Raw genomic sequence first — 21,505 nt, 5'->3', positions numbered from 1 at the left:
GGTACTGCGTGCCGTGCGGTTCGCTGTTACCACTTGGTGTTGACAGCAGTCAATTCTCGTCGTTGTTCCTAAATGCCACGATGAACGCAGGAATGAGGTTGGCTCAGGACACCGCCTCGGCAGAATATGTCGGTGACTTGGTACGTGATTCGGATTCTCATTTCCCGCAATCAGAGCTTCCTTATCGGTCCATCTTTATTCGCCTGCCAGGCTATATTCATAGTGCCGGGTTGGCCGGCGGGACAAGTTGGTAAAGAGGCAAGGTTAAAAGCAACAGTACACCTGGTTCACTGAGTACAGAGTACCTTGGATCCTCCAATGCACGGCCTCACACCAGGTTACTCGCTTCTGAAAACCTCGTCGGCGATTTATAATCCACTCTGGGGGTGGTTGGGCCGTCATGCGTCTAGAGTTGGCAGGGTTGGCATCGTGCCGCCGGCCGACAATTTACACCGACCGGTGCGCGCATGTTCCGCAACTAGCACACACAATCTCTGAACTTTGTAATGCCATCAAGGAATTCTACTTGACTACTGCTTTACTAGGCCCTTGTTGGAGCAGAAAAAAGACGTGACGGCAAAGAGCAGCATGCTGCGCTGCCAACGCAAGCTCGACAGCCCGCCACCAATGCTGGCCAGGCATACGCAAAAGTCGATCGCCCATCGGTAAGTTAATGTGATATGTGACGAGCCAGAAACGGAAGGTCCGTGGAAGGAAAGAGCGTCTGGAAGCCGATCATCGCAGGGCATTCACTCTCACCGATATATGCTACCACTGTGCAGGGTGAATTGCGTTGGTAGTGTCTCAGATGCCGCATCACCAACATGGGCCTGGTTCTGTCGCCATGACTCTGCTTTGCAGCGTGAGTGCCGTCGTAATTTTTGGAGCCGGAATATCGAGCGGCTTAAATCAGGTTTAGACTAATCTGTAGTCTCGTTGTCTTTGCTGGATTTTTTTTTGATGCGCGTATGACGACACCAGTCACTTTGACGTCCGCTCTGTGCACGTAAGCACCTCACAGCAGCTGGCTCATCTGCCCACAAACCGTTCAGTTGTAGCAGAGCTGAAAATGGTCGTTTTGGGTTCAAATATCTAAACTTGACCCATATTTGCAAAATCGTTTCTGCAAGGGGTTTCGATCGCTGTTTTCAATGGCCTCCTGTTGCTCGGGGTAGATCGATGTATAACGCGTGGATGACGTATTAGAGTTTGTGCCATGTTCTAGTATAAAAGGGCAACGAAGAGGAACATGACCAAATTTTTGTGATGATGACAGAGAATCATCAACAACTCAATTGATAAATACATTCGAAAAACAAAATATTCACAATGAAGGACTCCAAGGAAGTCATCCAGGATTTCAACAAGCTTGTCAACATGTCAGCATCGGAGCTAGAGACATGGCTCAAGTCCAAAGACTCTGGTGAAGCTGGCTGGCCCAAGGAAGACGATGATGGGGAGACAGTTGGCCATGAAAGCGGTCGAAAGATTACAGAAATCTTGAAATCCAATCCGTCAAAAGATGCTGAAAAGTATACTGATGATCAGATTAGTCACATGAGAAAAGTGGTGGCTTACTGCAAGCGCCACTTGGCTCAGGAGGAGGAGTCTTTAAAGAACAAGTCGGAAAGCGAGGCCAAGAAGACGAAATCGTACATTTCGCTCAAGAATTGGGGGCACGATCCACTCAAGAAGAGCGACGATAAAAACACGAACAAGGATGTCAATGGCAAGTCCAGCAACGGCAAAAAGGAAAACGAGGAGGTCAATGGCAAGTCCAGCAACGGCAACAAGGAAAATGGTGCCAAGTCCAGCAAGAAGAACGAGACGCAGAACAAGAAATCTAGCAACAATGGCAAGGAAGAGGATGATGAACAGTCGGAGAATGAAGCCGGCGATAAGCGCAAGAGGCAAGACAAGGACGGTGCTCCAGAGCCCAAGAAGCATCGAACTCGATCAGGTCAGTGACACGATGTTGGGGTTAAAAAAAAGGAGCTTTGCTAACAGTCATGCATGGCAGGTTCCAAGGATGAGAAAGCAACCTCCAACAAGGAGGCTGGCAACGAATCAGAAAACGATGATGAAGATGAAGGGAAGAGTAATTCGAAATCAGGCAAGGGACCGAAGCCAGGTGAAACTGTTAGCTGGAACTGGGGCAACGGGCAGCCAAAGGGCAAGGTGCTTGATGTTAAAGAAGACAAGTATGCGCCATGATCAGTAACAAGCATTCGGACACTAACAGAATAGGGCCACTATTACTACGAAACGAGGTAACAAAGTCTCCCGCGATGGTGACGAGGACGACCCAGCTGTAATTCTGGATACTGGGAAGAGCAAGGCGATCAAGGCCAATCATGAGCTCAATTAGTGATTAGCGAAGAAACGGCGTTATATTTTGTCGGGATGCATGCTTTTTAGTAGTATGACTTTTGTACAAGTTTTGAATGATTATTATAGTAATGAACAAGGGAATGGAGACTTTTTCTGAGGCGTTTCTTGACACCTGCCATTGTGACCGTGAGATGCTGCGTGGCGTCTGGGGCGCACCCTCCATCTGCAGCCAGCACGCTCCGGGATAAGAAGGTGGCCAGCATGAGTTAATTACCCTACTGGGACAGTCCCGGGCCTATGTACGGATATTGACAACGGTCTTGAGCTGGTGGCACATGTTTGACGGAGGACCGAACGTCGTCTATCCGGTTTGTACGGGTACTGTTTGCAAAATGCTCCGTGAGGAACATTGCCCAGAGACAGACATACGTAAATTGAAGCTTCACCACTGAACGGGTGACTATTCGTATCGTGCCATTACACCATTCCTGTGTAGTTTGCGTGCACGCACATGCCCTATCCACGGCAGCGAAGGGGGACAACCCAGTCGCTCGGGAGGCTAGAAGTTTTGGGGGGGGGGGGCTAGCGTCTTTTGTGGACAACTGGCCGGTCACTGTAAGCAGTTGAGCGCGGCGCTTCGGCGGTGCGACCAAGTAACGTAGCGTAGGCCGCGATAGGTTCCAGACAAAGACGGAAGCCAAAGCTGTGCTGACAAGCGGGCGAGGAGGGTGCAGATAACGGATGAAGAGCTTGACCAGCGGATGCAGATGGGAACGGGGCCGCCCTGGGAGCTTTGGAAGACGCGGGATGCAAGGGCGCCGCGCTGCACGAGTCAACTCTGATTCCACAGGGACATGTGGCGGAGTTTTTTGTCTTTACGGATACTTTTTTTCCTTTTGCATAATTTTTTGGCAGCGGTTGTGACGGTGGGTGGCCGCAGTCAGCTGGGGAATCAGCCAGCGCTATCCGGTGGCGGCCGGCCAAGGGCTTGCGTTACATTCCTTGGGTCCCCCCTTCCTGCGCCGGCATCAACAGTGCCAGGCACTTGGTACGAATAAGTCGTCAACTGCACGCGCCGTCTCATGCACTTCAGCCCAACAGGCCAAGCAAGGGGGTTCCCGGCAGACAGGGTCGGGCCTAGTAAGGGCGCCAGATCTAGCCTGTCGTCGGTCGAGGACGGTCAACTGCCATTGTCGACTAGGCCAATACCGAGCGAATAGAACTCCACTACGGTGGGAGACGGATCTGCCACACAGACGCAGACTCTGCAGCATCGGGGCGGGCCAGGCAAAAAGGTGTGCGGGCATGGACGGATGGGTACGGAGATTGACTGACTGTGATAGAGGAGGAAAGGACGGTGATGGGGGGGCGAATCACGCGAGTGAGGCCCTGTTATGGGAGTGAGGAACACGAGGACGAGGTCGGTTGTTAATCCGAGTATCATGCGTTTGCATGTGTCGAGATTTGTTTAGCCGCCGCAGCCTTGAACAGCCGTCGGGACGTTGTACGTAACATGTACTGGAGGCACCTGTGTTTGTACCTGTTTGGTTCCAGCCTTCATGTACCCCAGTAGACCGGTAAATAGGTAGGTACAAGTACAAGGTAAATCATGCAGTGGTCCACTGGCTGTAGACCCGCCCGCCGTAACCCTTTCCTTCTTCAACTGTAACATGGCTAGGCAGGACTCGAGAGAATAAACTGCAGTGATCAGGACCAGGTCTGATTCACTGATAAAACCAAGGTACTGAAGTTTGTAACAAAATGGGCAGTTTCTGGGTGCCGACCCGTCAACACAGGCCATCACAGGCCATCACAGACCATCCACAGCAGCCACCAGGCCAGCCAAAGCGCCCAGATCAGCCAACCCAGCCAGCCAGTCAACGCTCAGCAGGCTACAGCCTAAGGTACAGAGTACTCCACTGTCCATTGTTGTCCACCAGCCGCCCTCGCAGACCCCGAACAAATCTGGACCGCTCTTTATTAAGTCGTCACAAATCCCATTCCCCCACGGCGGGACAGTTTTTCGACGTATCACCAGCCCATCAATGGTCCGCAGCGCCGCCTTGTCTTTACGCCGCCTGCTTCTTCCTCTTCCTGTGCTCTCTCTGCGTCCACGATCAATCTTCATCCAGAGATACGTCCATTGCTGCCATCACACCATGCCCCCTTCAGCCGTGCCGGACCCGGCGTCCGCGCTCGGCCGCCACGCTTCGGTTACCGTATTGACCGACCGTCTCGAAAAACCATCGCTCGACGATAGGCAGTATCGCGTCGTCCGCCTTGACAACGGCCTCGAGGCCCTTCTCGTCCACGATCCAGATACCGACAAGGCTAGCGCCGCACTCGACGTCAATGTCGGTAGCTTCTCTGATGAAGACGGCATGCCTGGCATGGCCCATGCCGTCGAGCATGTGAGTTCCCTAATGGGCAATTGGCCCTCGCCAATACTCATCCAAGATCTTGTGCTAATATTTTATCGCATACAAGCTCCTCTTCATGGGCACCAAGAAGTTTCCAGTAGAAAACGAGTATGGCCAGTATCTCTCCTCCAATGGAGGTAGCTCGAACGCCTACACAGCAGGCACCTCGACAAACTACTACTTCGACGTCGACGCCAAACCCGCCAACGATGAAGAACCCACAGAATCAAATCCTTCGCCTCTTCTAGGTGCTTTGGACCGCTTTGCACAATTCTTTATCGAGCCTCTATTCCTCTCAAGCACTCTCGACAGGGAGCTAAGAGCGGTCGATTCGGAGAACAAGAAAAATCTGCAGAGCGATGCCTGGCGTCTCCAACAGCTGGACAAGTCGCTCTCAAATCCCAAGCACCCCTACTGCCACTTCTCCACCGGCAATTTTGAGGTTCTCAAAACCATCCCCGAATCACAGGGTATCAATGTTCGCGACAAATTCATCGACTTCCACGCCAAGCACTACTCAGCCAACCGCATGAAGCTCGTTGTCCTTGGTCGCGAATCCCTCGACGTCCTGCAAAAATGGTCTGTTCAACTGTTCTCCGCCATTGTCAACAAGAACTTGCCTCAAAACAGATGGACTGAAGAGGTTCCATTCAGACCCAACGACGTTGGTATCCAGTGGTTTGCCAAGCCTGTTATGGACACAAGGGAACTGAATCTGGCCTTTCCATTCGTTGATGAGGAGGAACTGTACGAGTCACAGCCGAGCAAATATATTTCCCACCTCATCGGACATGAAGGGCCCGGCAGCATCATGTCTTACATCAAGAGCAAAGGCTGGGCCAATGGTCTGTCAGCAGGCGCATACTCCGTCTGCCCCGGCACGCCAGGTATCTTTGATGTTCAAATAAGACTAACTGAAGAGGTATATATGATTTGCAATTGGCTTTCGCTATTTTTGAAAAATCAGCTGCTTACTTTCTCACAGGGTCTCAAAAATTACCCCGAAATTGCCAAGATATTCTTCCAATACGTGTCGTTGCTGCGTCAGTCACCGCCGCAAGAGTGGATATTCCAAGAACAAAAAGGGATGGCCGATGTCGACTTCAAATTCAAACAGAAAACACCGGCCAGTCGCTTCACAAGCAAAATTAGCTCCGTCATGCAAAAACCTCTACCTCGCGAATGGTTGCTGAGCGGCCACAGCCGTTTACGGCGCTTTGACGCGACATTAATTTCGAAATGCCTGGAGCTACTCCGTCCCGAAACTCTACGCATGAATATTGTTTCTCGCAAATTCCCGGGTAAATGGGACAAGAAGGAGAAGTGGTACGGCACAGAATATACTTCTAGCAGGATACCCGATGACCTCATGGCCGAGCTAACCAAGGCCGCCTCGGTTTCGGCGGCCGAAAGACTATCGGCCCTTCACCTGCCACACAAAAACCAGTTCATACCTAATAAGCTTGAAGTGGAAAAGAAGGAAGTGGCAGAACCGGCTACCTCACCCAGACTTTTGCGCAACGACCAGCTGGCCCGTACTTGGTGGAAAAAGGATGACACCTTCTGGGTGCCCAAAGCCAGTGTCATTGTCAGCCTGAAGAACCCCATTATACACGCCACGGCCGAAAATAGCGTCAAAGCTCGGCTGTTTGCAGAGCTGGTCCGTGACGCCCTGGAAGAGTACTCTTACGATGCTGAGCTTGCGGGCCTGCAGTACAATGTATCACTCGATTCGCGTGGGCTATTCCTCGATGTCTCGGGTTATAATGATAAGCTTCCTGTGTTGCTGGAGCAGGCTGCGGTAACAATGCGAGACATTGAGATCAAGGCGGATCGCTTTGATATCGTAAAGGAGCGGCTAACCCGCGGTTACGACAATTGGCAACTCCTATCATCCTACCAGCAAGTAGGTGACTATATGACTTGGCTTCACGCCGAGAGTGACTACGTCGTTGAAGAGCTAGCTGCCGAACTCCCGGACATCACCATTGATGACGTGCGTAGCTTCCAGCGGCAGATGCTTGCTCAAATGTACATTGAGGTTTATGTTCATGGCAACATGTACCGAGGGGATGCGATCAAAGCAACTGATCTTTTGACGTCTTCTTTCAGATCAAGAATACTGCCACCCAACCAGTGGCCCATTATTCGATCACTCATCATCCCACCTGGCTCCAATCTCGTCTACAACAAGACGTTGAAGGACCCGGCTAATGTCAACCACTGTATCGAGACTACTTTCTCCATTGGGGACCGTGCTGATCGCAGGACTCGCGCAAGAGTGTTGCTCGCCGACCAACTGATGCACGAACCTGCCTTCGATCAGTTACGTACCAAGGAGCAGCTTGGATATATCGTGTTTGCTGGCATGCGCAGTTTTGCGACGACTTGTGGGTTACGTTTTTTAATTCAGTCAGAAAGAGAGCCGGAGTATCTGGATCGCCGTGTAGAGGCCTTTTTGATCCAGTTCGGTCTGACTTTGGATACGATGCCCGACTCCGAATTTGAGAGCCACAAGAGGAGTTTGATCAACAAGAGGCTAGAGAAACTTCGAAACCTGGACCAGGAGTCGGCTCGGCACTGGAGTCAAATCTCAAAGGAGTACTACGACTTTGAGCAATGTAAGTGTTCATGAAGGTTGCCATGTTGGAATTTAGGCTAATCAACTACGCACAGCTCAATTAGATGCCGCAGAGGTAAAGCTCGTCACCAAGGCAGAAATGATTGAGTTTTACAACAAGCACCTTCACCCTTCTTCGACAAGTCGTGCCCGCATCTCGGTACACTTACACGCGCGGGGCGCTGTTGAGCGCGATAACAAGGTTGTGAATGCACTCAACCAAGCCGGCTTTCCGGATGTGCCAGAGGAGCACCGCAAGAGCCTAGATCTGGTCAAGGCGCATTTGCGAGCCAAGCACAACCCGTCCGATGCAGACTTGGATAGCATCATTGCGTCGATCAAAGAGCTTGGCCTGGTGCAGAAGGCGCATCCCGCGGACGATGCCGAGGCGGTGGCCAATGGCAGAGAGTGCGCCGTCGACACTGCAGAAGAGATTAAGGATGTTCGTTTGTACAAGTCGGGTCTGCTGGCAAGCTCAGGCGCGCGCCCAGTGAAGCAGCTAAGCGAATTCGAGGACATTGACTCGAAGCTATGACGGTGATGAGGGAGAAGCGAAAGACGTCACAGACAGGACGCCTTTAGAAGGGGAAGTATCGTGGTGGGGCGGCGGCCATGATGATACGATCACATATAGAACTGATGATTACGAATTTCCACACGGACATTGTGGAGGGAAATGAATGAGAAATTCCTTGTGACTTTGTCGGTACTATGTATGTAGACATGATGGATTGATGCATTTTTGGCAATTGCTGCAGTGAGACACTTTCGTTGCGATGTGAGCCACAAGTGATGATGGCGTATTTGATGGGGCATTTGTTTGCCAGCAGTGGCGGGGATAAACTCAAAAGAGCAAGGTACTTGTAGGTTGCGATATGATTATAGGCAGGGTATCCGTACTACTGCCTTTGCTGGCCCACCGGTGTCAATAATCGTGCTGGGCAACTGGGCTACTTTCGAGTGCTGAGGTAGGATTAAGATGGGCACTACGGATTAGACGTCTCGATATAGCATTAATACAAACCTGGACATGGTTTTGTCGATGAGGATCGACGCTGAAACGATGCGCCCGTTGCTGGTGAGGGTCTTGGTAGATGACACCACCTGTAATGCCATTATGCCAGCAGGTAACGGCCGGCGCCCCCTCCCCTACGATGAGGCTAGATGTTGCGCAGCGTGCATGGCAACATAGTTCAATAGATGAGCATAGCAAGAGGCAGGGAAATGGTGTTTGGCATGCCGCCTGAGACGGGACAGCTTGTCTATTATGACACATTCCGTGGCACCGGGTAATTTCAAGGCCAGCGCGTAATCAGATTACAGTACGGGACGCCCTGCTCTACCAATCGGCTATGGGCCAACTTGTGATTCAAAAGTCCCTATTTAAAGAATGGACAAAGACGGGGGAAAGAAACACTCAGTATCCATGATGGAGAGATGATGCGTGTTACTAGGGAACTCTCGCGGGCCAGCTCTTTCCGTCTTCCCCTAATCTAGGTATTATGGTGAATAAGTAAGTGCAGGTGTCCCCCCCTGGCAGCCTCCCCACCACAGCCTTTCCGAGGAGCCCTTTATAAGACCCACTCCAGGTGCTTCGTCTCCCTCCACTGGCCCCGATATTTGAAGCCCTGGTCAGAGTTCTCTCTTTTTTTTTTTTTGGCAGAAAAAAATTGACAATAATCAAGAAGAGGGTCATCATCGTTTTCGGGGTTTTGGAGCAAAATTAAGAAGAAAACCTACGTCACGACACTAGGCTCTTCTTCATGCACGCTTGTTGCCTCGTTCCTGCACTCTGCATCACCGCCGTCGTCAACGCAACACCACTGCCACTTGTTGATTAATAACCCGAGCTGCCCATCACGCAGCTCACCTTCAAAACGTCTTCCTCAAAGAAGAGAAAGCTCGCCGCCAGACCGTCCTCGACTCGGCCGCAGCAGCCCGACTGCTCGCCTTCCCCCGACATCGCCATACCCTCCTGCGAGCCTGCCGACGAACACCACGACGACGTCGCCTACTCCTTCACCACCGCCACGTCGATAGACGACGACCGTAGCGTCCACCGCGGGAGTAACCCCGTCTATCTGCGATCTGACTCGCTACAGCCGGCCTCGAGCCTTCCTGGCCGCCTCCTGCCCGTTGTCGCCGCCGCCACCAACAGCAGCACCAACAACGGCGGCGCTACCAACAACAACGGCCGTGCTCCGACGTCGCTCCCCGAGTACGCCTCCTCGGCTGCCTCGTCCACCTGTGCGTCGGCCTATGCTGACCTGTCCCTCGACGGCGAACGGGCGATTGACGAGACTGGTTCTGCGCGGGTGCCCTCGCTGCCCAGAAGCCAGTCCCCCTTTCGAGTGTCCAGAAGGGCTATCATGAATGGTGACGCTGAGTTGCCCCACCGCTCCTCCTCCCCGCTCAAGCGTCGTGCCTCCAGCATGGATCCCGAAAACGACGCCGCCGCCTCCTGCAATGGCGAAGACGTTAACATGGATGCTTCGTTATCCGCCACCGCGGCTGACTCGACGGATGCCCCGCGGGCCATGAGCGTCGACCCCCAAGACGGTGTTGATGGCCCAGCACAGAGTAAGCTTGCAAACCACATTGTGTGGCGTGACCCGGGTGCAGTACATTTTGGCTAACCTCGATTGCAAAAAGACCTTCCTCCTCTTGCTGAGCAGGTTAAAATTATTGAGACACTCCTCAAAGCTTTTGAGGATGCACCCATTCAAGAAGGCAACAAGGCCTATCTTGTCTCTAGAGCATGGGTCGATCAAGCACGCTCGTTGCAAGGACCAACCAAGGCCAAGAAGGAGCACGAGAATATGAAGCTCGGCCCAGTCGACAACTCGGATATCATCGACCAAGTCATCAAGGACCCTTCAGGGGCTTCTTTTACCCGCCTTAAACCCGGTGCCGACCAGGAAACTTTTGTTCTCTTCCCAGAGGATGCCTGGAAACTCGTCGTGGAGTGGTATGGCCTCGCGGAAGGACAAGAGCCCATTCTTCGCTCTGCTATAAACTCGGCTGACGGTCCCGAGGACAACATTCTTTACGAATTTCACCCCCCGATTTTCCGCGTTCACCGCCTCTGGTCTGAGCTCAGCCCATTGCCCATTGAGCAGGCTCTCAAGGCCAATAACCCTCCCGCAATTGTCGCCCCCAGAAGTCGAGGTGCAAATCTTCAGGCATTTTTGAAAGATATCAAAACCTGGGCTGGCATTCCTCTTGACCGCAAGGTTCTCCTTCATCAAGTCCGGCACCCCGCTCCTACCGCTATCCCAGCTACTCAGGAAATGGGATCGGCATTGACACCGCCAGATTCTCCCGGTCGCGAAACGTACAATTCCGATGGTTTTTGGCCAAATTTGCTGATTGACTTGCCCACTTTTGCAGAGTCTCGTAACTACCGGGAGCAGTTATCCCAGATACGTGATCAAACAGACGGCAAATACAACAGTACCGTTCAACTACATATGAGGAACCTTGTCACAGATGCGACGTTGGTATTGGACGAATTGATTGACAATAAGTTGTCAGTGAGCACATACAAAGGCCAGCAGACAAAGTTCCAGAAGGGTGTGCCTAATCGCTCTGCACTGTCGTCGAAACCGAACAGCGCTAGAAGTAGCCCGGGTCCAGAGGGCATCATGACCAGAGGCCGGGCAGGCAGGAAGAAGAAGCTTGGCCGTAGTGTTGGCGTTGTTGGTCTGCAGAACCTAGGCAACACTTGCTACATGAATTCGGCGCTGCAGTGTTTTCGGAGTGTCGAAGAATTGACCAAATTCTTCATCACTGACGCGTATTTGGACGAGATTAACAAGACCAACCTACTAGGTTACAACGGTAAAATGGCCATGGCCTATGGCGGTCTCCTACACGACATTTACCGAGAAGGCCGTGGCTCTGTTAGTCCACGAGACTTCAAGAGCACTGTCGGCAGGTGCCGAAGCACCTTCTCTGGTTGGGGCCAACAAGACTCGCAAGAATTCCTTGGATTCTTGCTAGATGCTCTTCAGGAGGATCTGAGTCGGGTCGGGAACAAGCCTTATATCGAAAAGCCTGATTCTACCGACGAGATGATAAACGACCCTGAAGCGATTCGCGAATTGGCTGCCAAGGTCTGGGATATCACGAGACAAAGAGACGATTCGGTCATTGCCGACCTGTTCACCGGAATGTACAAATCGACGCTCAAGTGTCCCGAGTGTGACAAGATCAGCATCACGTTTGATCCTTTCAACACCTTGCCGCTTCCTCTTCCGTTAGAGACTGTGTGGAGCACGACTGTCAAGTTCTTCCCTTTGAACGATGTGCCCGTTAATATTGACGTCGAGCTGCCTAAGCATAGCTCCATCGAAGCGTTGAAGGCATATCTTTCCATCCGCACTGGCGTACCGGTTGAACGAATGATGGGTGCAGAGGAGTTCAAGGATAGGTTCTTTAAAATTTACGATAACACCCACGACGTCTCTGAGGAGATTACGCAGTCCGACGTGTCGACATTCCACGAGCTAGAGTTCGTGCCCACCAATTGGCCATTAAAGGCCCAGCCGCAGAAATATCGCTCACTGTTGGACATTAATTCGCAACCCGAAGATCTTGACGATTCCCTCACGGAGAGGTTGGTTGTTACCGTTATACATCGTCGGCCCAGCATTTATGGTCGTCCAGAAGGAATTTCGCCCCCTCACTTCATCTCTGTGACCAGGGAGGAGGCATCTAGCTATGACATTATTCAACGCAAAATTCTTGAAAAGATTGCTACATATTCCACATGGAGCAAACTGACCAACAATGACGAAGTTGATGGCGCTGACACGGACATGGTGGCCACGTCAGACGCCGATTCTTCTGGCGAGGGCAAGGTGGCTGCAAAGTCAGTCGAGGGCGAAGACGACATGGTTGATGTTACAATGAAGAACGCTGGCGCTGTGCCGACAGGGCAACCAACTCTACTCAAGCGTTTCAATAAGACGCGACCCAAATTCATGGATGCCTCGACACGGCTCAGCCCTTCACTGCAGAACCTGTTCGAGCTGAAATATTTCGCCAGTTCCAGTGATGGCGCCATTCCCACAGGTTGGCAATCTACTGATAATAACAGAACACTGCCTAGTCTCGCAGACCGCATACCACAAACATCAGACAAGGATGAGGAAAGCACCACCCCCGAGAGTTCGAATGCTGACGGCTCTGAGAACGATAATGAGAATGAGAATGAAAACGAAGAGGAGAAAGACGCAAGTAGCCACGAAGAAGAATCCAAGGAAGAGTCTATCAGGACCCGTATGGCCGAAGAGTCGAGCGAGGAAGATCTCCCTCGTCGCTTCGACCGTAGCGGCCGCAATTCGAGAACTGGCGGCCGAAAGAAGTTCAGAGGTTCTAAATTCTCTGGCAAACGCGGCAGCAAGCGACGAGACAAGCAGATTCGAACCAGTAAGGCGAATGGTCTCCCGCAGGTGAACCCCCAGCCAATACCCCCGACCGTTGCCGATGGGGGGCCACTTATCCGCCTGCACGAGGGTATCGCGGTCGATTGGAACGACGACGCTTGGGAAATGGTGTTTGGTGGAAACGGCAGAGGAAATGCGGCCGACGGCACTCGAACTTTTCTAAACCTGGAAACGGTCCAGGATCCCGTCATCAAGGCCAACCAGCGCCGCCGTCAAAACCGCAAGTCGAAGGGTATCACTCTGGACGAATGTCTAGACGAATTTGAGCGAGCCGAGATTCTCTCGGAGCATGACATGTGGTACTGCCCACGTTGCAAAGAACATCGGCGCGCTAGTAAAAAGTTTGATCTGTGGAAGACACCAAACTACCTCGTCACTCACCTGAAGCGATTTAGCAGCAGTGGGTGGCGACGAGATAAGTTGGATGTGCTTGTTGACTTTCCGATTGAGGAGCTCGATTTGACGGCTCGCGTCGTTGAGAAGGAAGATGGCAAGTCGGAAGTGTACGACTTAATCGCGGTTGATAACCATTACGGTGGACTTGGTGGCGGTCACTACACTGCATACGCCAAAAACTTTGTGGACGGCAAGTGGTACAACTACAATGACTCTTCCGTCAGCGTTGTGTCGAACACCCAGTCTATTATTACCAGCGCCGCGTATTTGCTCTTTTACAAGCGTCGTGCGTCTAGCCACCTGGGTGGGCCTAGATTCGCATCCATTTTGGACAAGTACGAAAAGGACACGACGGAAGAGGAAAGCGGAGGTGATGACGACACCAGCGGCCAGGCAGACGAAGAGCTGCCGGCGTACGGAGGTCGCACGCTGGGGGGCAGACGGGCAAGCACAGAGCCTGAATCGGGGCCCAGCAAGTTGAGCACAGTCCGCGGCGAATCACTTCTTGCACAGACCTGGAGCTTTGGGGACCTTGATGCCGAAGCCGAGCAGTCAACGGGCGCGGCCAGCGACGTGGCCCAGTTTGACTCGTCGGAAGATGATGGCAACGCACAAGGCATCCACGCAGCAGACATTGTGATGGGTGGTGCAGGAGGGGACGCGGTGGCGATTGTCGAGGGAGAAAGGGAGAGCAGCGGAGAGGATGAGGTGACGGAGATTCATGTAGAGAATCCCAAGACGGAGTAGATGGAGAGGAGATGAGTTCTGAAACGAGGCTCGTTATGATGCAAACGAGAATTATGCCAGACGACTGCATCGGCATGTCAGCCGTTTCCCGACGGAACCAGCAGTGGTCGTTTTTTTTTATCTACACAAGACATTTATTTATAGCATGGATACTGGAGGGTACAAGGGACGCTTTTTTTACAGCTTCGCAATAATGCGAAGCAAAAGCAGAAAGAAATAGATTACACACAAATGAACTATCAACAAGTGGCGTGACTTGAATGCAGATGCTCTGTGGTTGTTGGGGCGCAATGGAGTGTTGACTGGAATTGAACTGGCAAGTTGATTATGTAGCTGGCTGCACGGGTGAAACGAGTGCTGATCTTAATGGTGACGATTTCGTATCCACTGAAGGCGCGCGCGAAGTTTGAAAAGGACAAGGACGAAAGATCTGGTGGCAGATTGAGCCGAAGAGGCCGGAACTTGGTTGGAATGTGTGATGGAAAGAAACGATAGAAGGGATCGGCAGATGGCAGTTATGCGCGTTTGCCGAATGCAGTTCTCCGTTTCCCCTCCCTCTTTCATGTTAGCTCGGGAAAGAACTGATATACTGTAGCGTCTTTCTTGGCATGGATTTCCAGGAAAGGTATCTTTGACAATGGGTCGGGATGGTTTGGTTCGGAGGTAGCTGATAATGAAACTCTCCACCTAATAACTAATAACACAGTCAAAAGCGCGAAAGTATTCTCCCTGCTGGGTCATTCTTGACGCTAATAGCCCTGGCTCAGAAAAGGCACCCACTAGGAATACAACAATATAAAAGAACTGTTTGTAGGTTCTTAATACCACAAGATAGTATAGCTATAAAACAAGTATCATGTAACCTCACTATTAAAGATCATTTATGCAGATTGATACAAAGCATTTCGGTTACTAATCAACCCTAGTCATCAGGCTGTAACCCTGACAGCTACTTGCTAGAATACAAAACATATTACCCAGTTTACCCAATGTTCAGGGTCACGGGCCCCTCTGTTAGTCTCTTAGTGCGGTTTCTAGAAGGCTTCTAGACAAGGATACCTATGGGGTGATGGAATGGCAAAATGCCGAGGAGACCGGGGGGGGGGGGGGGTTGTCGGCATATTGCTGGTTTTCGAGTGGTTAGGCTAGACATTATACATTAAAAAAGAAAGGTTAAACAGATCGAAAAAAAGATGTGAAGATGTGTGTGCATCTAACTATATCGGTCAACCCGATTTAAATACTGCCAAGGGCATGTTGTGGCAGATTACTGGGACATCCATCCTACCCGAGACGGGTTGAGTTTTCGCACAACATGCCATCGGAGCGGGTGGGCGCCCTCGACCCGGGCAGTCGGGCTCCCATGTAGGACGGGGGGGCGCTTTTGTGGTTTTTGGAATTCGTGGTTTTAGGTACGGATCGGGAAGCGACTGCAACCTTGCGGAGGTCAAGGCCAAACCAGGCCTTGAGAGGGGAGCATTAGGCGAGCTGTCACGGAAAGCAATGCAATACGAATTGTGTGTGGTGATGATGCGTTGTGAGACTGATCAGCCTGATCTTGTTTTCTTTTTTTTTTTGCCTGATTTTCCTTGTGTTACATGAGTACCTCTAACTATTCTGCGGACGGCACATGGTACGGTACGTTTTCGAGAAATGCAACATGTAAATCGGCAGCTGCATGTCGCAGGAGTTGTGTGCTCGGATAATGCACTGTGCTGCGTGCATGTAGCAGTGCATGAGGTTTGTGTCCCATGCCATTCTTAGAGACAATTTTGTCCGTTTTTATTTCTTGTTCCCGTCATGATAGATCACTTTTTTTTTTTTCGAATGCTCATCTTTCCCTCGTCTGGATAGGGTGCTAAGGGATAACTGCGAGCCAAGTGCCCGGGTTCTGATCCCTGAATAGGAGAGGACAGGGGGGAGGGGGACGGGCGCTAAAAAAAGCGATGGGCGTCTCAGGGTTTTGGTTCTGCCGGCGGGGGGGGAAAAAGGCTAGAACATTTGGTACACGGGCGTGGTAAAAGACTAAGGTAGGACTAGTTAGGTAGGGGGCGCTTGTGTTTTTTTTTTTCATGCAGGCAGGCGATAGCCCGATGGAAGAAAAAGAAGAACTGGAGAAGGCTTCCATTCGGTGTCCATTGTCATTTGATTCTCCGCTCTGATGCGTGATGCGTGATGCGTCAGGTGTGGTTGTTGTGGTATTTGCGTACCAGTAGGGTGTGGTCGTTGGCCGTCGAGCCGTGTTTCTTTTCCCCGCTTGAGCAGTTATTAAGCAACTGGCAGTTGGCAGGTTGCTTTTTAGTGAATTGGGTGGATCTCTTGTGTCACTGTTCGGGGCTCGCTGGTCGCTGGGCCTCAACCACCGCTGATTAATGACGCTCCCAATGACAGCGCCACACTTAAACGGATTGTTTGCTTCAATATCCCGCCACTGTTCCAGATTTCCTTTTGTGTATTGATTTTGATGTTGACAATAGATATCCCGTCCGGCAAAAGGGGTCTTCTTCTCAAATTTTCTCTCCTAATCTTTTTTTGTCAATCTTTAGCGACATGAATGCATCGATGCTTTATCGAGTGGCAATGCCCGCATCATTTGAGTCGAGAAGCAGATCAAGCCCCCCTTCAGCCCCTCCCCCCCTCTCTCCCTTTACCTGTGGCGCTCCCCCCCCCCCCTTGGGGCTGCCCACTGATTGGACGCCGAATTCCAGCGTCAGCCCACCAAAAAAGAACGCTCCTGGGCTTCTGATGCTTCTGTAACGCTTCCGTGTGAGCTTCCAACCTTCCAATCCTTCTGTACCTCGTTCTGTACACTCTTGGCTCAGTGGGCTCATTGCCATTTGCCCCCCTTCTCCTTGCCCTTCCCTGTAAGCCACCTGCATGCACCTGCAACCCTTTTGGCCTGGGGTTTTTGTTCCCTTTTCCCTTTCCCTAGGTTCTTCTTCTTCTCGGTCTTTTCATGCACTCTTGTCGCTCTTTTGGCATGCTTCGTTTCTGTCTTGTGTCTAGGTTGCCTGCCCACTTTGGCAATCAGCCACCTGGCCACCTGGCCACATGCTCGCAGCTCCCGCCTGCACAGGCCTCATGGCCCTCATGGCAGATGTTGCGCCCAACAACCTGCACATCACTTAACACATCAATTAATATCTAATATCCAAACAACAAATGTAAATAGAGGTTGCAACCGCTACCTAAATTAACCCTATACCTAACTACCTAATCACTGCCGTACGATAAAGTCTTCCTCGTACCTAGCCTAGCCCACCCCCGCCCTCCCTCCTCCCCAGCCAGGCCGGCTGCCCGCCGTTTGCCATCATCACCATCATCACAATCATCTGTCTCTCTCTCCATCTCATCATTTCTCTTTGTTTGTCCATCATCGTCGCTATGATACGATCCTGACCCATAAGCTCACCACCTCCTTCCCCAGCTGCCAATACCGATGATAATTCGCCACGTCTAACTAATCGCCACCCTCAACCACCTTACCACCACCACCACAATCACCACCGCCACCACTACTGCACCACCACATTTCGCGCCTCGTCCTCGCCGCTCCCATCGTCCACCCAATGCGCTAACCAGTCCGCGCGGCGTCCCCGACCCTGCCGTGCCTGCTTAGACTTTCCACACCACAGGAAACCCTCATATCTGACTCGACCGCTCCCGGCTTCTCTGCCCTTTTCTTTTTTTCTATCGCCCCCCAAAATCCACTTTATGGCTCTCGCCTTTGCGCTCCTTCTCCACCTTTTCACGCCCTTTTGCGCTGAGACGCCAAATCGTTTTTCTCAACGGCTCCTCTCTCGCTCTTTTCGTGTCGCCGTGCCCTGCCTCGTCGATCCAGCTTCTTCCCACCCCAGGAAGCACGCCACAGTTGCCGCGTCGCAGAATCAAAAGTAGGAACTGGAATAGAGGGACAGAAAAGAAAATTACCCGTCTGCCTCTCGGGTTTCGCCCTTGGCTTTCCATCGCACAGCCTTGTCGCCAACATCTACCACGCTGCCGGTACAGTCCCCATCCAAACCAAACCAAGCCACCCCAAGCCGAGTCGTTGCCCTTGTCGAAAAGCAAACTCAGCCTTGACCAACCAACTCGTCTACCGTTCACGCACACGCTCGCTCGCATCATCTCCCGCTTCAGTCGCCTACTGTTCACTTCCACCCCCGCTACTGAAAATCCGGGCTTCTTGCCCTCGTTCACGCTCTCTTCTCTCGCATCACACCCCCTGTTCCGCGATTTTTCCGCCGCGCCCACCATCGCCCTCGTTTTCCACCCGCGACCGCGCATTGCCTCGATTTGTCTCGCTGATTGACGTCCTTCGACAATTTCTTCTTCTCTCCACCCTCTCTTCTCTCCGACTTCGACTGGCTCTCTGCCAATACCGCGCCGCAAAGGGGGGTCTCTACGCATTCGCATCCTCGCCCCCCTCCAAACGGTTGACGTGCTCCGGTCGCGAGACTGGTAGCCTCCCGTTGCCACCATGGATAGCACCGCCTGCCATGTCATTTACGTCAATCGCTCCGTCGCTTGCAATCGCTCTGTTCCCGCTCCTTCCGACGATCAATCTCGAGACGACTCCGACGACGAATTTCCCGATCATGTTCGGCGCGACATAAATCCTCTTCTAGATGCTTTTGACCATGGTACGGCTCGATTTGCCCTTTTCTCCCTTACCCGTCTCATTGCATTTTTCGCAACGCTTTCTTGCTAACCCCTCTTGGCAGTATACGTGTGCTCTACAGGTTCTGCCTGTCTTCAACATCTTCTCACCCTTCAAAAAGAGGACAGCGTCTGTTCCATGCCTCCCACCATTGTATTAATAGACACGCCTCACAATGAGCAAATACGTCCTTCTTCGCCCATCTGGCCTTCTCTAGCTACCACAACCGAGCCCGCTCAGTCCTCTCAAGTTCGCGCACCGGATGAGGAAGTCTACGGTCTTAAACTTCTCCAGCAAATCATCACCGAATCGCACTTGCGTTGCATGGCCAAGCGCGTCATTCCCATCCCCGTCATCTCCTACCCCGAGCAAACTTCGCATCAGACACGCGAGCAAATGACGGACGGTGCCACCGACATTCTCTCCCCGGTTCCTCTCAATACTCTCGCGGCTCATCGTTCGCTCATCGGAAAGTGCCTCGATCTTGGCGCCGTTGATGTCATCATCAGCCCTCTCAGCTCAAAGTGCATCACTACACTCGAGATTTGCGCTTACAAGGCGCATCGGGACGCTGCTCGCGAGCAACAGCAACTTCTCGAAATTACTCATGGCCGTAAACGCTCCTGGGTCGGTGTCACCGATCAGCAGCCTTTTGCCTACCTGCGTGAGGCTATGGTCTCCAACCTCATGAAGGGCATCTGTCGCATGGCCCCCGACGACGACAACACTGCCCCCGCCTATGTCTCCGTCTCTACTCAACGACAAGCTGACATTGCTTCCGCCGTCGCCAAGTGGCATTTCTGCGCCAACTCATTTACTGACGATGAATTGCTCGTTGCCGCCATGTTCATGTTTCAGCACGCACTCTCCATGCCCGAACTCGAACGTTGGTGCCTTCCCGCTGGTAAGTTTTCCATCACGGCTTTTCTTGGACTAAGCCTTACGGTCGAGGCGTCTGAGCCGTTTCAGAATGAGGGGCAATGACAAACTAACCAAATGATTAGACCAACTCGTCAAGTTTCTTGTCGCATGTCGTACCGCTTACAACAGTTTTGTACCATATCACAACTTCCGCCACGTCGTTGATGTACTCCAAGCAACCTTTCACTTTCTTGTCAATGTGGGTGCTTTGGCAAGCTACCCTCCTCGAGCTCCTACGACGCCTGTTCCAAAATCACCCATTGCGTCACTTTTGACCCCGTTTGATGCCTTGACCTTACTCATCACCGCTATTGGCCATGACGTCGGCCATCCCGGCGTAAACAACGGTTTCCTCGCTACTTTGAATGCCCCACTCGCCCAGCTCTACAATGATCGCTCCGTGCTTGAATCATTCCACTGCGCAGCCTATGCACAAATTCTCCGCAGATACTGGCCCGCTGCCTTTGAGGATAGAGGCATGCGTGCCCTCATGATTAGCTCTATTCTGGCCACCGACATGGGCCTTCATTTCGACTACATGAAGAAGCTTGGTGATTTGCAGGAAAAGCTTCACGACAACAATAGCTCCGAAGGTTGGAACGGCCGTCAGCTGGAAGAGCACAAGGCCTTGGCTTGCTCGCTCATCATCAAGTGCGCCGATATCAGCAACGTAGCCAGGCATCACGATGCCGCTGTCAAATGGATGCACATCTTGGTTGAAGAGTTTTCGCGGCAAGCATCTATGGAGGGTGAGCTCGGTATCAAGTCTTCGCTCATCGCCGAGCCTAAGAGAGACTTGCTGTCGCTATCGAATGCCCAGCTCGGTTTCATGAACATGTTTGCCATCCCTCTGTTTCAAGGCGTTGCTGACATCATGCCTTCCCTCATATATGCCGTGGACGAGTTGGAAACCAACAGGAAAATTTTCGAACAGAAGGTCCACGATGAAAAGTTGAGGCAGGCCAATGACGAAATTGAGCGACGAAAATTGCTGCGTGAAGGAACTTTTTCGCCGAAGACGAGAAGCTGGGTTGTCGCAGATAGTGACGAGAACGCACAAGGTGTCGTCGCAACGTCGCAACGGACCGAGGGCTCCGATTCAACTGTGACTCATGCTGCCGAGCTCTCTAGCAGTGAGCAGCTTGAGCCGGCAGAGGAAAGCAGCGCCGATGCTACAGCCGCTGCGCAAAACATGCACAACACGGTGCGAAATTTCTACAACCCCGCTCAATCGGAAGATGATGTCTACAGACACTTGAACGGCACCTCGTCGGCTTTTGATGCTGTGCGTGACTTTGCTGATAGCGATCCTTTTCACGTACGGCCAAGAGATGACAGCGGTGCTGACGGCAAAACGAGTCTGGCTACGAGACAGCGCTGCAGCGAGACCACCGATGGCAGTGTTTCCGGAGCTTTGACCGGCGACTGGGCATCTCAAGCCACCAGCGCTACAGGAAAGGCCAACCTGTCGCCCAGCACACAAGGAACAAGCATCGTTAGCAACGACTCAATGGACCACACCGTCGGGTTGCCCTCGTTCAACGTTACGCCGCCGGGCCCACAAAGCGACCCTCCACAGAGCAGGGATGGCCCGCCAGAGCAAGACATGAGCGAGTCAATTTCTAATTCAGGAAGCATTGGTAGGGCAGAAGGCAAGTCTCTTCGCAAAAGGACTAGCAGATTCAGGATGAAGGATTTTCCTTTCTTTAGAAGGAACAAGGGATCCAACCCTTCGAGTCCCCCCTTGCCTGCTGCCGACGCCACGAGCTGAGGAACGCCTCGCGGCTGAGCTAGCCTTGTCGCGCAGGTTTCATTATTACTTCGTCACCATGGCCCGCGATGCTGGAGCATTGCACTCGCCATGGCAAATCAACTAGCCATTTGGAGATGGTTTGAGCGCGCCAAGACGCGCATCTGTACATTATCGCCGGCCAAAATGATACCAGATGGATTAATGTGATCG

General features: G+C 52.2%; 5 protein-coding genes across 5 annotated transcripts; all 5 read left to right on the top strand.

Moving 5' to 3' along the window:
• Window positions 1-80: 80 nt before the first annotated feature.
• BBA_04105 (uncharacterized protein) lies at window positions 81-787 on the top strand (the record flags this gene model as incomplete). Its single annotated transcript, XM_008599202.1, has 3 exons — window positions 81-140; window positions 546-665; window positions 695-787. 3 exons carry the CDS (start codon window positions 81-83, stop codon window positions 785-787), a joined length of 273 nt encoding a protein of 90 aa, XP_008597424.1.
• A 542-nt stretch (window positions 788-1,329) lies between these two features.
• Window positions 1,330-2,368, top strand: BBA_04104 (DNA-binding protein; the record flags this gene model as incomplete). The annotated part of the gene is made up of 3 exons (XM_008599201.1): window positions 1,330-1,960; window positions 2,021-2,201; window positions 2,248-2,368. The coding sequence occupies 3 exons, from the start codon at window positions 1,330-1,332 to the stop codon at window positions 2,366-2,368; spliced, it is 933 nt and encodes a 310-aa protein (XP_008597423.1).
• Window positions 2,369-4,490: 2,122 nt separating this feature from the next.
• BBA_04103 (peptidase M16 inactive domain-containing protein) lies at window positions 4,491-7,906 on the top strand (the record flags this gene model as incomplete). The annotated part of the gene is made up of 4 exons (XM_008599200.1): window positions 4,491-4,742; window positions 4,819-5,673; window positions 5,737-7,372; window positions 7,428-7,906. 4 exons carry the CDS (start codon window positions 4,491-4,493, stop codon window positions 7,904-7,906), a joined length of 3,222 nt encoding a protein of 1,073 aa, XP_008597422.1.
• Window positions 7,907-9,134: 1,228 nt separating this feature from the next.
• BBA_04102 (ubiquitin carboxyl-terminal hydrolase) lies at window positions 9,135-13,964 on the top strand (the record flags this gene model as incomplete). Its single annotated transcript, XM_008599199.1, has 3 exons — window positions 9,135-9,176; window positions 9,237-9,951; window positions 10,024-13,964. 3 exons carry the CDS (start codon window positions 9,135-9,137, stop codon window positions 13,962-13,964), a joined length of 4,698 nt encoding a protein of 1,565 aa, XP_008597421.1.
• A 4,477-nt stretch (window positions 13,965-18,441) lies between these two features.
• On the top strand, window positions 18,442-21,313 carry BBA_04101 (3'5'-cyclic nucleotide phosphodiesterase; the record flags this gene model as incomplete). Its single annotated transcript, XM_008599198.1, has 3 exons — window positions 18,442-18,604; window positions 18,686-19,525; window positions 19,626-21,313. The coding sequence occupies 3 exons, from the start codon at window positions 18,442-18,444 to the stop codon at window positions 21,311-21,313; spliced, it is 2,691 nt and encodes an 896-aa protein (XP_008597420.1).
• Window positions 21,314-21,505: the final 192 nt, after the last annotated feature.

This window comes from Beauveria bassiana (assembly GCF_000280675.1).
Source record: "Beauveria bassiana ARSEF 2860 unplaced genomic scaffold BBA_S00009, whole genome shotgun sequence".
NCBI classification, from domain to species: domain Eukaryota; kingdom Fungi; phylum Ascomycota; class Sordariomycetes; order Hypocreales; family Cordycipitaceae; genus Beauveria; species Beauveria bassiana.
Note: the sequence above shows the minus strand (reverse complement) of the source record. Positions and strands in the feature narration are given on the sequence as shown.